The 16,712-nt window shown below is 44.9% G+C and overlaps 1 protein-coding gene across 1 annotated transcript in view; it reads right to left on the bottom strand.

The window, feature by feature from the left end:
* Window positions 1-1,825: 1,825 nt before the first annotated feature.
* LOC112251092 (phospholipid phosphatase 3) overlaps window positions 1,826-16,712 on the bottom strand; it is a 39,436-nt gene continuing 24,549 nt past the window's right edge. Inside the window, 5 exon segments of the mRNA XM_024421786.2 lie at window positions 1,826-4,262; window positions 4,265-4,346; window positions 9,971-10,147; window positions 16,246-16,303; window positions 16,460-16,647. Of these exon segments, the coding sequence (XP_024277554.2) occupies window positions 4,219-4,262; window positions 4,265-4,346; window positions 9,971-10,147; window positions 16,246-16,303; window positions 16,460-16,647 (549 nt within the window). The 3' untranslated portion in view covers window positions 1,826-4,218.

Raw genomic sequence — 16,712 nt, 5'->3', positions numbered from 1 at the left:
CCAGTCTGTCAGAGAACGGAATGAGAGCATGGAAACAATTCAACTGTCTTCATTATTATCTAACACCTCCACATATCGGATTTATTAAAACTAGGTTAGGACGTTGTAATATCCTGTACATTTCATCATGAACATGCCTGTGGAAGTAGATCAGCCAGGTCACCCGTGATACAAGTCAGTATTTGACGTTCATCCATGTCTGAGGATGTCGGGAGATCACGTGGAAACCTGCCACTAGAGGCAGCAGTAGGTGCTTATACCTTCAAGTAAGTTTCGGTTTTGCTCGGGCATTGTGGACGAGGATGGCGGAGAAAGTTGCCTTTTCCAAAGTTATTTTAGAAAGTTGTTTTAATTTTTATCCCAAACCTTAACCATTACTTTAATCATTCAGCATTAATGCCTAACTTGATGAATTTGGACTTAATGCCTGAACTTAACCCTAACCTTAAAACTTCAGACTTAATGCTTAAACTTCACTTTGAAATTGATGTTTGGAACAACCTCGAAATTTGACGTTTGAAAATTCTACGTTGAAAAGTCTAATTCTGATGTGAGACTGTGAGAGCTGGTAGATTAGATGTGTTTAGACTGGTGTTGTCTTTTGTTTGGTCTGAAAAAAAAAACATGTTAGATGGATGGAGGTGAGTGGTGGAAGGTTATGGTACACTGTCCTCTCAGAACCTGGGTTCTAATACCACACTGTCCTCTCAGAACCTGGGTTCTAATACCACACTGTCCACTCAGAACCTGGGTTCTAATACCACACTGTCTTCTCAGAACCTGGGTTCTAATACCACACTGTCCTCTCAGAACCTGGGTTCTAATACCACACTGTCCTCTCAGAACCTGGGTTCTAATACCACACTGTCCACTCAGAACCTGGGTTCTAATACCACACTGTCTTCTCAGAACCTGGGTTCTAATACCACACTGTCCTCTCAGAACCTGGGTTCTAATACCACACTGTCCTCTCAGAACCTGGGTTCTAATACCACACTGTCCTCTGAACCTGGGTTCTAATACCACACTTTCATCTCAGAACCTGGGTTCTAATACCACACTGTCCTCTCAGAACCTGGGTTCTAATACCACATCTATTATGTTCAGTTGTCTTCAGAGAACTCTCTCCTCAGCTGAAAACAGACTTTACTGCAGAGAAAATGACATCGCATGTTTCTGACTCTGTCACATATGCTGCCGTCTCAAACACACATGCTCTGCTCTGCCAATGTGTGATGTCAACTCCTCTGAGCCCTGTCGAGTTCACTGTGTATGTGTGAGTGCAAGTTACACCCGTATGACCTAAACATCCATATGACCTAAGTACTTACAATTACAGTACTTGAAGCCTGTTTGCCAGGGTGTCTGTGTCTGAGTGAAACTGATGGTGGTGTCTGTACTAAGACATTTCCCTTCAAGAAAAGTATAAACACTATCTTTGAAAATGGGAGGTTCTTCACTTGAGTCCAGCTCCTGTGCCAAGTTAGATGTGCGTGGAATACTGTACTACTTTCGCTAACACCTTACTTAAAGTGTTGTTCAATCATGACACATCCATAACAGTGTTGTCAATATCTGACCACACTATGTCAAAATGTTAAGAAATATATAGGTCATGACAGGCAAATATACTTTTTAAGTTGTTCCAGTTGACCTAAGCTTTTAAAACATTCTGGTCAAGTTTTGAAACGTGTTATGGAAATGTTGTCATGAACAACACTGTGTTACCCTATTTTCCTGAGACCCAGTTGAGACATGAAACTAACACTACAGATCATCAATATACTGTAAAACCATACAGTCAAGACAAGACTCCACACAGTTGTGTTCATAATGGGCTTTTTATTGAAAACCACATGTAGTAGAGCTAAGTACATTTAGCAGGACATTTTTTTTGCTAATACTTATTTTATACAAAACGAGACAATACAAAAATACTGATAGTGAATTTTAATAAACGTGTAGGTGTGTTTGTTTTCAACGTGTATTAAAAACATACTATCACAAATCTACAATATTTTAGTTAACTAAATACAAAAATCTGTCAATCAATGCTTTTTAAGCAGCACTTGGTAGATAACACAGGTTGTGGTTTCATAGTGGACAATAGCTAAACATAAGAAATGATATCTTACACAGTTAATTTTAGTGAACTATACATTATTTATATATTTATAAAATGAAAAGCAAAGAGTTTTCTTAAATGATAGGACGGACTAAACGTGATTAGAAAGTGGTGATGTTGAGAAGATGTCTTAGGCTCTGTCCAAAATGGCACCCTATTCCGTATCTAGTGCACTTATTTTAGCAAGAAGAGCATTCCGCGGGGCAGGGTCCCACATTCCTGTGACCTGACCCCCCACCACTGATTCAAATAAATCAAAGCTAGATGATGAGTTGGATATTTGAATCAGCTGTGTAGTGCTAGAGCAAAAACCAGAACGTGCACCCAGGGGGGCCCAGGACCGAGTTTGGGAAATCCTGCTATAGGCAATAGTGGGCCACTTGAGATTTCCCCTAAGTAAACTGAACTGTAAAATAAAATGGCTGATGGGGATAGGTTCATTAGTTACATTACTGGACTAGCACTGAACATGTTAAAGATCCATCATAGCAGAAAATAAAAATATTCAATCCACAGTTTTCTAATATTCTCCGGACAGGGTCTCAGCGCTCCACCCCTGGCCCTCTCTAACACACATGTACACAAACACACGCAAACATAGTGGTACACACTCTTGGCACAGACAATGGTGTGTGTGAGGGGGGTTCATGCTACACACACTACCAGGAGGATGAATCAAAACAGACACAGACACAATCACACTCACAAATACACAAGACATGCAAACCCTAACACATCACACACACACACAAAACACACAGAGTGGACACACACACACAGTGACACACAGGACACACACACATACTGCCAATGAGTGATTGGGTGGGCCAGAGCCCCTCCCTGCCAGCGGAAAGAGCCCCTATCCCATAATTATGTGACAGCTTAGTTGTCAATCAACCCTACTTCCATGGCAACAGACCACACCTCCACCTATGCAGCTAATCAGATGGCAGCGTGGCACAGCCACACCCCCACACCGAGTGACAGGTGGCTGAGAGATATTTACCTCCCCCTCCCTCCATTCTTCCCCACCACCCCCAAACTAATACTAATCAATATCCCTCCTTTACCCTCCATCGTTCATGAAACCCTTCTTCATCTCACCCCCCTCTTTCAGAAAGCATCATCTCAGGTTAGGCTACTCAAAGGGGCAGCTATAAGAGGCTTGTTGAGCTGACAACTAGACTATTCTAAACTTCTATACCTGGAGTTAGAAGCTAGAGGTGGATTTCATTCAATTTTTATAAGGATCTTTTTTTGTCGTCATTTGGACAAATATTCCAAGAGTCCTTAAAGTGTGTCAGGTTCCTCTCCAGGTCTCTTCCTTCTGTTGTAGTAGTCAGTAGCTGGCATTGGACAAGTTAACTAGTTACAGGTTAACTTCAACCTTCTACGTAAACATCAACAAGCGTTCTTATAGCTGGTCCATCCGGTGGTGAGTGGTGATAATCGACAGTGAACTGGATTATAGTGCTGTAAGTTATTCTACTCTATATTGTTACTCATATACTAGATGTGTCATGTGCTAGTAATATTGCAGTAATATAGTTCCTATTACTAAGGAAGTTGTTATCCTATGTCAAGGCCACAGACAGAGACAGCTAATATGTCTGTCTTTTTCTCCTTCATTCATTCATTTATTTTTTAACATTTATTTCCCCTTTGTGTGGATACAATGTGTTCGTTTCAACGGCTCTGCACTGCTGTCTGTCTGTCTGTCTGTCTGTCTGTCTGTCTGTCTGTCTGTCTGTCTGTCTGTCTGTCTGTCTGTCTGTCTGTCTGTCTGTCTCTAACTTCTTGTCTTTTAGCTTTTCATTCTTTTCTTTTTGCTCTAACTTGGGCTCAAAGTAGTAGTAATAACAATAGTAGTAAATAGTCTGGATAGTGGTTTCTGCAGGGCAGGACTCAAATAAAGCACTACTCCCTAAGTAGTGCACTACTTTGCACCAGCGGGTGTGATAAGGAGTGCACTATATAAAAAGCGGAGTGTGATTTGAGACGCGACCATAGTCTCTCTGGTCGCTACATTCTACTGTCCAATGGGCGGTGAGAAATGCTGTGATAGGCTCCTCGGTCAGGGGAAGGAGCCTGTCTCACACCATGTTGTGGTGGTTGTTCCGCTCGATGATGTCAGCAGGGGGAGGAGCTCCTTCTTGATGGGGGAGGGAGGGGGCGAGGCAGGCTTCTCCTGCGGCTTGAACAGGTCAGATACATAGAACACCTGGGTGGGGGAGAGAGAAATGTTAAAGTACTATACCTACACATAATAAATCAGCTAGAGTGATTCATTTGACCAGAGGAAATTACTGACTATGGCTCACAGTGAACACAACCCTACATCATCCTCACCATCATCCTCATTATTAAGATGGGTCTCCTTTCCTCACCCCTTTCCTCAGCCCTCTTTCTCCCACTGTCTCCCCCTCATGTAGTGAGCTCACGGTACTCTATAGTGGGACTTGAGAGGCAGAGGGAGGAAGAGAAACCAAATGCCAGCCTCTTCCTGAGTTCATCGCTCTCTCCTTTCTCTTCAGTCCTCTGCTCCCTCCCCCTCACTCCACCCTCTTCCTACTCCCGAGTCTCCTGAGAGGGAAGGAAGAGATATGGGACTCCTGATGACATCATTGGCCAAACAGGAAAGCGGGCAGGTTGGGCAGGAAGTGGGCCTATGGAAAAGGCTCTTAGCAACAGCATAGTCTCTTCCACCCTCTCATTCTCTCTCTAATTCATCCCCTCTCTCCTCTCCCTCTTTCTCCCTCCTTCTCTCCTTCTCTCCTTCTCTCCTTCTCCCACACATCCAAACAGGCTGAGCTGATGGGGACAGATATAGATGTCATGGGACAGATTACAGACAGCTTGCTGTCAGAGCATGACCTTTAACGATCTTTAATAATGACCTTTGACTGAGTCATGGCATCATTATAGGAAGACCCATAATAGACCCTGTCAGCTCAATAAAACAAAGATACTTCACTAGAACAACAGGCCCTGTGTGTGTCTGTGTGTGTCTGTATGCGTGCGTGAGTGAGTGAGTTCATGCATACAAATGTGAATTCATATATGTAGTGTGTGTGTAGCAGTGTTGTGAGCAGAGTGGTGAATGCTATCATACAGTATTTCTGACCACTACAGTTAAAGACGTGGGCAGAATTCCAAACCGTTGTTCTCACAAGGACATAGGCATCCAATCACAGCAGGCCTTGTCCACCTGCTGACCACTTCTGACCTCTAACCCCTGACCCCTGGCTGGCTGAGGCCTCATCACAGCACGAGGCTTCCTGTGCACACACACACACACACAAGCATGCACGCACGCACACAAACACACCACCTCCCAGCATAGTGTGTAAGAAATGCATACTCAGCAACATACACCAGGGGATGGAGGACTGTGTGCTCCTAAATGTGGCCCTACTGGAAACATGCCAGTGGAACATTTAAAGGGGGATACTGTCTCAGGGAAGTCCTCCCTTTATCAGATCCATCACTGAGTACAGCCTGGGACAAGTAAGTATTTTCCCTACAGAGATTTCCATCATAATACAGTTTTTAATAACACTACCAGTCATGTTTAGAGTCCTCTGTCACACCATGTGACTCATGAATACACTCAGTCAGACAGGACATTACATCGTGATATGGCAGGAAGTAGGTGAGCGTGCCTAAACCTAACAGGCATGGCTCGACCTGTGGCTACTGGTGTACAGAGAACACAGCGCCCCACACAAACTACCTGCCCTCCAGGACAGAGAGACAAAAAACAGATTCTATCTCAAGGCCATCAGACTGTTAGACAGCAATCACTAACACAGAGAGGCTGCTGCCTACATACAGATTTGAAATGGATCACTAGTCACTTTAATAGTGGCACTTTAATAATGTTTACATATCTTGCATTACTCATTTCATATGTATATACTGCATTTTATACCATCTATTGCATCTTGCCTATGCCGCTCTGTCATTGCTCACCCATATAAACTCAGCAAAAAAAGAAGTGTCCTCTCACTGTCAACTGTGTTTATTTTCAGCAAACTTAACATGTGTAAATATTTGTATGAACATAACAAGATTTAACAACTGAGACATGAACTGAACAAGTTCCACAGACATGTGACTAACAGAAATGGAATAATGTGTCCCTGAACAAAGGGGGGGTCAAAATCAACAGTAACAGTCAGTATCTGGTGTGGCCACCAGCTGCTTTAAGTACTGCAGTGCATCTCCTCCTCATGGACTGCACCAGATTTGCCTGTTCTTCCTGTGAGATGTTACCCCACTCTTCCACCAAGGCACCTGCAAGTTCCCGGACATTTCTGGGGGGAATGGCCCAAGCCCTCACCCTCCGATCCAACAGGTCCCAAACATGCTCAATGGGATTGAGATCCGGGCTCTTTGCTGGCCATGGCAGAACACTGACATTCCTGTCTTGCAGAAAATCACGCACAGAACAAGCAGTATGGCTGGTGACATTGTCAACCTGGAGGGTCATGTCAGGATGAGCTTGCAGGAAGGGTACCACATAAGGGAGGAGGATGTCTTCCCTGTAACGCACAGCGTTGAGATTGCCTGCAATGACAACAAGCTCAGTCCGTTGATGCTGTGACACACCGCCCCAGACCATGATGGACCCTTCCCTCCAAATCGATCCCACTCCAGAGTACAGGCCTCGGTATAACGCTCATTCCTTCGACGACAAACGCGAATCCGAACCAAGGTGAGACAAAACTGTGACTCGTCAGTGAAGAGCACTTTTTGCCAGTCCTGTCCGATCCAGCGACGGTGTGTTTGTGCCCATCGGCGACATTGTTGCCGGTGATTTCTTGCGAGTACCTGCCTTACAACAGTCCATCTCAGCCTATTGCGGACAGTCTGAGCACTGATGGAGGGATTGTGCGTTCCTGGTGTAACTCGGGCAGTTGTTGTTGCCATCCTGTACCTGTCTTGCAGGTGTGATGTTCGGACGTACCCTTCCTGTGCAGGTGTTGTTCCACGTGGTCTGCCACTGTGAGAACGATCAGCTGTCTGTCTTGTCTCCCTGTTGCGCTGTCTTAGGCGTCTCACAGTACGGATGTTGCAATTTATTGCCCTGGCCACATCTGTAGTCCTCATGCTTCCTTGCAGTATGCCTAAGGCACGTTCACGCAGATGAGCAGGGACCCTGGGCATCTTTCTTCTGGTGTTTTCAAAGTCAGTAGAAAGGCCTCTTTAGTGTCCTAAGTTTTCATAACTGTGACCTTAATTGCCTACCGTCTGTAAGCTGTTAGTGTCTTAATAACTGTTCCACAGGTGCATGTTCATTAATTGTGTATGGTTCATTGAACAATCATGGGAAACCGTGTTTAAACCCTTTACAATGAAGATATGTGAAGTTATTTGGATTGTTATCGTGTAGTGGATATGTATAAGTGTTGATCTCCACTTTCTGGAGGATCGAGTTTTGAAATCAGTGGAATTAGAGTATGATAGCTAAATAGATGGAGAAAACACCTGTCTACAGATTACATCTTCAAACTAAGGGCAACCGTGGCATGGCATCCATGACAGGGAGACTCATCCATCATGCATGTTGATGTATGCAGGTAAGATAGTCTAACATTAGCTAGCTACATTTTCAGATCTTAGACGTTTCTCATTTTGACAGAAAGTGGTTTAATTTCAAGCTAAAGTCTACTGTTAGCTAGCTAGCTAACGTTAGCTGGCTGGCTCCCTAGCTAACGTTACGTGTATGACGTTATTATTCATATCCCAGAACCGTTTGCTTTGCTAGTTAGAGCCTAATGTTAGCTAGCTAACATTGAACCTGGTTGGTTAGCTTCCAGCAGATTCATGTAGGCTAGTAATGACATGATTTGACACTATGTTGTTTAACTCGCTAACGTTAGCTGGCTCGTTAGCTAACATTACATGTGTGATCTTTTACGTTATTTACCTAGCTAGGTTCATTGTATTGTATTTTTAGATAAAGTGTACAACATCCGTTGAATATGGCTGGTGTCAGTAAACGTCAGCAAAAAAGTGTAATGAAATTGTTGCCAGCAGAGCTGGTATGGCTGTTCTCATGTAATCCAGAGGTAAACAAATCATTGTCCAGAGCGTTAAGTGTGCTGTCTGAACGCTCCGAGAGCCAAAACGAGAATCTCGTGGGGCTAAAGCTTAAGAGGGTGTGAACGATTCTGAATGGGTGTAGACAAAGAAGAGCTCTTCCATAGATTCCAAAACATTCAAAGGCATTTTGTCAAAAGTGAGTTTACAAGTTGATCAACTTTCAAAGCAGAATAACTTTCCCATTGTTACTCAAAAATGCAGTGTATGATATACCATTTTGTAGCTCTGAGTCTCTACTTTTATCCAGTGTAAAAAACAAAATGTCGAATTTTGTTACGTAAGACCGAATCACATTTTCTTAGGTTACAGCCTTATTTTAAAATGTATTAAATTGTTTTTTTCCCTCAGCAAGCTACGCAAGCTAATACCCTATAATTACAACGTTTTAGAAATGTTTGCCAATTTATTAAAAAGATAAACAGAAATATCACATTTACATACTGTACGTATTTAGACCCTTCACTCAGTACTTTGTTGAATCCGTTCATCTTTGACTCGATCCTGACTAGTCTCCCAGTCCCTGCCACTGAAAAACACCCACACAGCATGATGCTGTCTCCACCATGCTTCACCATAGGGATGGTGCCAAGTTTCCTCCAGACGTGACGCTTGGCATTCAGGCCAAATAATTCAATCTTGGTTTCATCAGACCAGAGAATCTTGTTTCTCATGGTCTGAGAGTCTATGTGCCTTTTGGCAAACTCCAAGCGGGGCATCATGTGCCTTTTACTGAGGAGTGGCTTCCATCGGTTGAGTGCTGCAGAGATGTCCTTCTGGAAGGTTCTCCCATCTCCACAGAGGAACTCTGGAGCTCTGTCAGGGTGACCATTGGGTTCTTGGTCACCCCCCTGACCAAAGCCATTCTTCCCCAATTGCTCAGTTTGGTTGGGTGGCCAGCTCTAGGAAGAGTCTTGGTGGTTCCAAACTTCTTCCATTTAAGAATGATGGAGGCCACTGTGTTCTTGGGGAACTTCAATGCTGAAGAAATGTTTTGGTACCCTTCCCCAGATCTGTGCCTCAACACAATCCTGTCTCAGAGCTCTACGGACAATTCCTTTGAACTCATGGCTTTGTTTTTACTCTGACATACACTGTCAACTGTGGGACCTTATATAGACAGGTGTGTGCCTTTCCAAATCATGTCCAATCGATTGAATTTACCACAGGTGGACTCCAATCAAGTCGTAGAAACATGGCAAGGATGATGCACCTGAGCTCAATATCGAGTCTCATAGCAAAGGGTCTGAATATTTATGTAAATAAGGTACTTTTGTTTTTTACTTTTAATACATTAGCAAAAACATCTAAAAACCTGTTTTCGTTTTGTCATTATGTGTTATTGTGTGTAGATTGATGAAGATTTTGATTTAATTAATACATTTTAGAATAAGGCTGTAACGTAACAAAATGTGGAAAAAGTCAAGGGGTCTGAACACTTTCCGAAGGCACTGTAGATATATAGAACTGCAATACTGCTTGGTTTTCAACTCTCAACAGTTTCTTGTGTGTATCAAGAATGGTCCACCAGCCAATGGACATCCAGCCAACTTGACACTGTGGGAAGCATTGGCGTCAACATGGGCCAGCATCCCTGTGAAACGCTTTCGACACCTTGTAAAGTCCATGCCCTGACAAATTAAGGCAGTTCTGAAGGCAAAAGGGGGAGGGTTGCAACTCAATATTAGGAAGGTGTTCTTAATGTTTGTACATTCAGTGTGTGTGTGTGTGTGTACTCACTATGCAGTAGGCCACCAGGGCGCCCTGTACAAAGCCGGCCAGTACGTCTGTGGGGTGGTGCTTGTGGTCGGAAACGCGTGATAGGCCGGTGTAGAATGCCATCATCAGCAGCGTGAACTGGAGGAGGGGGCGGAGCAAACGGGCACCTCGCCAGGTGAACCTGGACTGGAGATAAAACTGATGGAGGGATGGAAAGAGGGAGAAAGAGAGAGAAAAAGGGGTTATTATTTTTAATGCATGACCACAGAAAGACATTGAGCAGTAGGTGTTTGATCTTACACAGACAGATTTATAGTAAACATCTGAAGCCGATATGTAGATCTGTATACCATCAGGAGAAATTCCTTTGTAAAAGTGAATAAGTGTGAACTATATTGTGGGATATTACTGAGATGAGTGCCTTTAGGAAGTAGTATGACAGATGACGGAATGTGTTCTCCTCTCCTCTCTTCTCCTCTACTCTCATCTCTTCTCCTCTACTCTCATCCCATCTTCTCATCTCTTCTCTCCTCCCCTCTCTTCACTTCCCCTCTCTTCTCATCTCTTCTCTCCTCCACCTCTCTTCACTTCCCCTCTCTTCTCATCTCTTCTCTCCTCCCCTCTCTTCACTTCCCCTCTCTTCTCATCTCTTCTCTCCTCCCCTCCCCTCTTCACTTCCCCTCTCTTCTCATCTCTTCTCTCTCTCTCCTCCCCCCCCTCTTCACTTCCCCTCCTTCTCATCTCTTCTCTCCTCCCCTCTCTTCCCCTCTCTTCTCATCTCTTCTCTCCTCTCCTCCCCTCTCTTCACTTCCCCTCTCTTCTCATCTCTTCTCTCCTCCCCTCTCTTCACTTCCCCTCTCTTCTCATCTCTTCTCTCCTCCCCTCTCTTCACTTCCCCTCTCTTCTCATCTCTTCTCTCCTCTCCTCCCCTCTCTTCATCTTCCCCTCCCTTCTCATCTCTTCTCTCTCTCCCCTCTCTTCCCCCTCTCTCTCATCTCTTCTCTCTCTCTCTCCCCTCTCTTCACTTCCCCTCTCTTCTCATCTCTTCTCTCCTCTCCTCTCTTCACTTCCCCTCTCTTCTCATCTCTTCTCTCCTCCCCTCCTCCCCTCTCTTCACTTCCCCTCCCTTCTCATCTCTTCTCTCCTCCCCTCTCTTCACTTCCCCTCTCTTCTCATCTCTTCTCTCCTCCCCTCTCTTCACTTCCCCTCTCTTCTCATCTCTTCTTTCCTCCCCTCTCTTCTCTTCACCTCTCTTCTCCATGTTACAAACACCTATAAATGTACTGTATGTAAGAGTGAGTGTGTATTATTCCTGTTCAGATCACATAGACCAAACTGTGGTTCTGATAAATGTTCCCCCTTCAGCTGTAAAAAAAACCATGACTACTGACTAAACCCAACAGAAACGCACACACACTCCTGTCCATGTTCAACACCCGTTCAGAGTGAACTCTCTCCCCCCATTAGAATAAACAACAGACAAGCGGATGTGCCCTCTGACTTAGTCAGCTTAGCTGGGCTATATTTTACACCAAAGCACAACCAAAACAGGAATGCAAACGGCCAAGGCCATTCTCAATCACACACATGCGCGCCCATGCGTGTGCGCACACACACACACAAAGTGAGTTCAGGGCATGGACCCTTGGACTTCCTGTGTTTCTTCATCTCTCCTCAGACTCAGACCTGTACTTCCTGCTTCATATGGCCAGAGACTGGGTGGGGCCGTCTCCGGCAAGGTCTCCCTCACTCCCTTCCTCGCCCCCTCTCTCACCTCTCCACTCAATTCAATTCAAGGGGCTTTATTGACATGGGAACCATATTTTAACATTACCAAAGCAAGTGAGGTAGATAATATACAAAAGTGAAATAAACAATAAAAAAAATAACAGTAAACATTACACTCACAGAAGTTCCAAAAGAATAAAGACATTACAAATGTTATATTATGTACTGTATATACACAGTGTTGTAACGATGTACAAATGGTTAAAGTACAAAAGAGAAAATCAATAAGCATAACTATGGGTTATATTTACAATGGTGTTTGTTCTTCACTGGTTGACCTTTTCTTGTGGCAGCAGGTCACAAATCTTGCTGCTGTGATGGCACTCTGTGGTATTTCACCCAGTAGATATGGGAGTTTATCAAAATCTGGCTTGTTTTTGAATTCTAATCGGGTTTGTTTTCTAATTCTACTCTCACCAAGTTCCACCCTCACCAAGTCCTAATTAGCTGACCTAACAATAGCCCAGTCAAACCCCCTTCCTCCTCATAAGGCTGTAAAATCCCAGCGGAAGGTAAGGAGTAGGTTGACTGGCTCTTCCTGGAAGACAAGCTCATCATCATTGTTGCTCATCATTGTTTTCTTTGAGCAAAGAGAGGAAGGTACCCTCCCATCCCGCTCTCCCGCACTCTTTCTCTTTCTCTCAGGGATGTTTATAGTTCGGGGGGGTAAGGTGAAGGAGGGAAAAGGTATAGAGCTGCTGGCTGTAGTTCCAGTCCTGGTCCTATAGAGCTACTGGCTGTAGTTCCAGTCTTGGTCCTATAGAGCTACTGGCTGTAGTTCCAGACCTGGTCCTATAGAGCTACTGGCTGTAATTCCAGACCTGGTCCTATAGAGCTACTGGCTGTAGTTCCAGACCTGGTCCTATAGAGCTACTGGCTGTAGTTCCAGTCCTGGTCCTATAGAGCTACTGGCTGTAGTTCCAGTCTTGGTCCTATAGAGCTACTGGCTGTAGTTCCAGACCTGGTCCTATAGAGCTACTGGCTGTAGTTCCAGTCTTGGTCCTATAGAGCTACTGGCTGTAGTTCCAGACCTGGTCCTATAGAGCTACTGACTGTTGTTACAGTCCTGGTCCTATAGAGCTATTGGCTGTAGTTCCAGACCTGGTCCTATAGAGCTACTGGCTGTAGTTCCAGACCTGGTCCTATAGAGCTACTGACTGTTGTTACAGTCCTGGTCCTATCGAGCTATTGGCTGTAGTTCCAGACCTGGTCCTATAGAGCTACTGACTGTTGTTACAGTCCTGGTCCTATAGAGCTATTGGCTGTAGTTCCAGACCTGGTCCTATAGAGCTACTGGCTGTAGTTCCAGACCTGGTCCTATAGAGCTACTGACTGTTGTTACAGTCCTGGTCCTATAGAGCTATTGGCTGTAGTTCCAGACCTGGTCCTATAGAGCTACTGGCTGTAGTTCCAGACCTGGTCCTATAGAGCTACTGGCTGTAGTTCCAGACCTGGTCCTATAGAGCTACTGACTGTTGTTACAGTCCTGGTCCTATCGAGCTATTGGCTGTAGTTCCAGACCTGGTCCTATAGAGCTACTGGCTGTAGTTCCAGACCTGGTCCTATAGAGCTACTGGCTGTAGTTCCAGACCTGGTCCTATAGAGCTACTGGCTGTAGTTCCAGACCTGGTCCTATAGAGCTACTGGCTGTAGTTCCAGACCTGGTCCTATAGAGCTGCTGGCTGTAGTTCCAGTCCTGGTCTTGCAGAGCTACTGGTTGTAGTTCCAGTCCTGGTCTTGCAGAGCTACTGGCTGTAGTTCCAGACCTGGTCCTATAGAGCTACTGGCTGTAGTTCCAGACCTGGTCCTATAGAGCTACTGGCTGTAGTTCCAGACCTGGTTCTATAGAGCCACTGGCTGTAGTTCCAGACCTGGTCCTATAGAGCTACTGGCTGTAGTTCCAGACCTGGTCCTATAGAGCTACTGGCTGTAGATCCAGACCTGGTTCTATAGAGCCACTGGCTGTAGATCCAGACCTGGTCCTATAGAGCTACTGGCTGCAGTTCCAGACCTGGTCCTATAGAGCTACTGGCTGTAGTTCCAGACCTGGTCCTATAGAGCTACTGGCTGTAGTTCCAGACCTGGTCCTATAGAGCTACTGGCTGTAGTTCCAGACCTGGTCCTATAGAGCTACTGGCTGTAGTTCCAGACCTGGTCCTATAGAGCTACTGGCTGTAGTTCCAGACCTGGTCCTATAGAGCTACTGGCTGTAGTTCCAGACCTGGTTCTATAGAGCCACTGGCTGTAGTTCCAGACCTGGTCCTATAGAGCTACTGGCTGTAGATCCAGACCTGGTTCTATAGAGCCACTGGCTGTAGTTCCAGACCTGGTCCTATAGAGCTACTGGCTATAGTTCCAGACCTGGTTCTATAGAGCCACTGGCTGTAGTTCCAGACCTGGTCCTATAGAGCTATTGGCTGTAGATCCAGACCTGGTCCTATAGAGCTACTAGCTGCAGTTCCAGTCCTGGTCTTACTCACACTACAGCCAGTAGCACTGCATGAGAGATGTTCTTACCACAGACTGAGGAATGTCTCACTAACACTCATCCATCAGAAGACTATTGTGTTTCTGCCCTGAGAAAAACTACTATAAAAAAAACACTAAAGATTTTTCTAAAGTCCATGAATGACTGAGAAGACATGAAGCCACAGTTTAGTGGTTTCTTACAGAAGAATTCTACTCAAGAAGAGAGACTGCTTTCTCTGACTCACTGACTCACGTAATCACTCTGGGACAGATATATAACACAACTAGGAAATAGAGGGAGATAAAGAGATGTCCTGCCATCATTCCACACCACAACATAATGTCTGTAATATTGTTGTTTCCTAACCCTCAATTATAAAAACAGGATCCCTGGGGTGTGTGTTGATGTGTATGTCGCTGTCTGTGTGAATACTGTACAAACTGCCTGGTCAGTTTACATTCCCTAGGAAAGTTGGCTCTTATCTCCTCGCTCTCTTCCTCCCTCTCTTCTTGCTCTCTCTGTGACTTCACCACTAGATCCACCTCCCAGACAACTTATTTGTGGTTTGAATGTCAAGCCTGCGGTCTGGAGACACACCTCTCTTCTTCCACCCCTCCTCTCTTTTACACTCCCTCTCACCATTCTAACAGAGAGGCTGTCAGAGAGAGGCAGGGAAATACCCAGTACTCACCACAAAATACCGCACAATACTCCTGGAAGCATAGGCCAACAGTACACACCCAAAAGCTTGACAACCCAGCTCTGCCAAGCTCAGCCTATCCAAGCCCAAAACACTGAGCATAGTTGTGGAAATATCTGCAGACTTAATAGAGTGGAAGAGGAGATGGGGGGATAAAGAGGGGAGGTAGAGACAAAGAAAGAGAGGGGGCTGGGGGGTCAGTGTATGTAATTAGTGTGTTGGAAGCGTTGAGGCCCGCTGGGGTACAAAGACAGACCAAGAGACCACAACAGGTGGAGATCGGCAGAGAGAGAGAAAGAGAGGAGAGAGAAGGAGAGAGGAAGTGTGTTCAGCTGTTAAGAGGACAACAGGTTGAGTACATCCATCCATCCCTCTAGGGAGAGGAGGAAAGAAAAGAACTCTTCAGAGTGTCTGATTAAACTATGAGCAGGACGGAGGGAGGGAGAAGGGGTTAGTGGGGGAGTCGGGATGATGAGGGGATAGAGGGGAACAAAGATCTTTTTCATCAGACAGATGAATCCTGCAGCTCATTAACCCTTTACACTCGTGGGAATTGGCCTACATGGATAGGAATATACAGAAGGAATATGAAATGCATAACCATGATAGCAATTTTTCATCTACTGTTCTTTTTGCTGCAAAAACTCTTCATACATAAGATGATAAGAATATTCCTGGATAATTTGGGGTAGTTGCAGCATAAGTGAGAGGACTAACTGATGTCTCCAAGTGGCCACACACCTCTCCAAAGTGTACACAGTTCCTAATCAATTTCTATGCACTTTTATGACTCAAAGGTCTTCAACTATAAGGTGTTTTTATTTTTTATTTTTGAGGAACTAGAACAAGCACACTTGAAGTTGTTTTGGTTGGAACAAAGCCCTGCATCCTCGCCATCACACAATTACTGTTGTTGTTTACACAATCCAAAAACGGTCCATTATAAATTGCAATCTGGGTCAGGGGGGCATCATTTCAAAGCTTGTTCTATTGCCAACATGACTAGCTATGTTATAAAATATTGTCTTACAGTGTTAGGCTTTCACAAGACAGGAATAGAGGAAACATCTTGTCGCGTCCAGCGCTAAAGTTCAGAAGTGCCAGTCAAAACCCATACAGAGCTGTGAAGCGCAGAACCTGAGGTCTGACGTCATGTTTTACTATACAGCCACTGCGTTCCGATTAAGTCAGTGCCAAAATCTGCCATTTTCAACCCGTATACAAGTATGAGTGTGAAGGGCTACACCTACTTCCCATGATGCCCTCTGTCATCTGCACCACTCCATTGTTTCTGTGTACCACAGTGTGCGTGTGTGTGTGTGTGTGTGTGTTACTCACAGCCAGGTAGAGCATAGTAAACATGGAGAAGGAGGCATGTCCTGAGAAGAAGGATTTCCTGGTAAAACAAACAAGCAAACATGAGTAGTCTGTGTGAGTGCGTGTGTGTGGTGTGGTTTGCGTGCGGTGTGGGTGCGTGCGTGTCTGTATGTGTGTGCGTGCCTCTGTCCGCGTGTTTGTGTGCATGCATATGTGTTTTGGTATCTGTACTGACCTGGCTTCCTGTACTTTGCTCTCAGGGCCCTTACAGGTGTATGAGGTGATATATCCGAGGGAACAGTTGATGGCTGACCAGTCAGGGTTACACACGTCCAGGAAGTGCGGTCTCATCCTGCCCACTGACACCTTGGCGATGTCTGTGAACGACTGACTAATGGCACAGCCAAATATAAACACTCCAACCTAGAGATGCATTACAACCATTAGTACCATATAACCTTCAAAATTTAAACAAGAATATTCTTGAA

The sequence above is a fragment of the Oncorhynchus tshawytscha genome, linkage group LG05 (genome assembly GCF_018296145.1).
Source record: "Oncorhynchus tshawytscha isolate Ot180627B linkage group LG05, Otsh_v2.0, whole genome shotgun sequence".
Lineage (NCBI taxonomy): Eukaryota > Metazoa > Chordata > Actinopteri > Salmoniformes > Salmonidae > Oncorhynchus > Oncorhynchus tshawytscha.
Note: the sequence above shows the minus strand (reverse complement) of the source record. Positions and strands in the feature narration are given on the sequence as shown.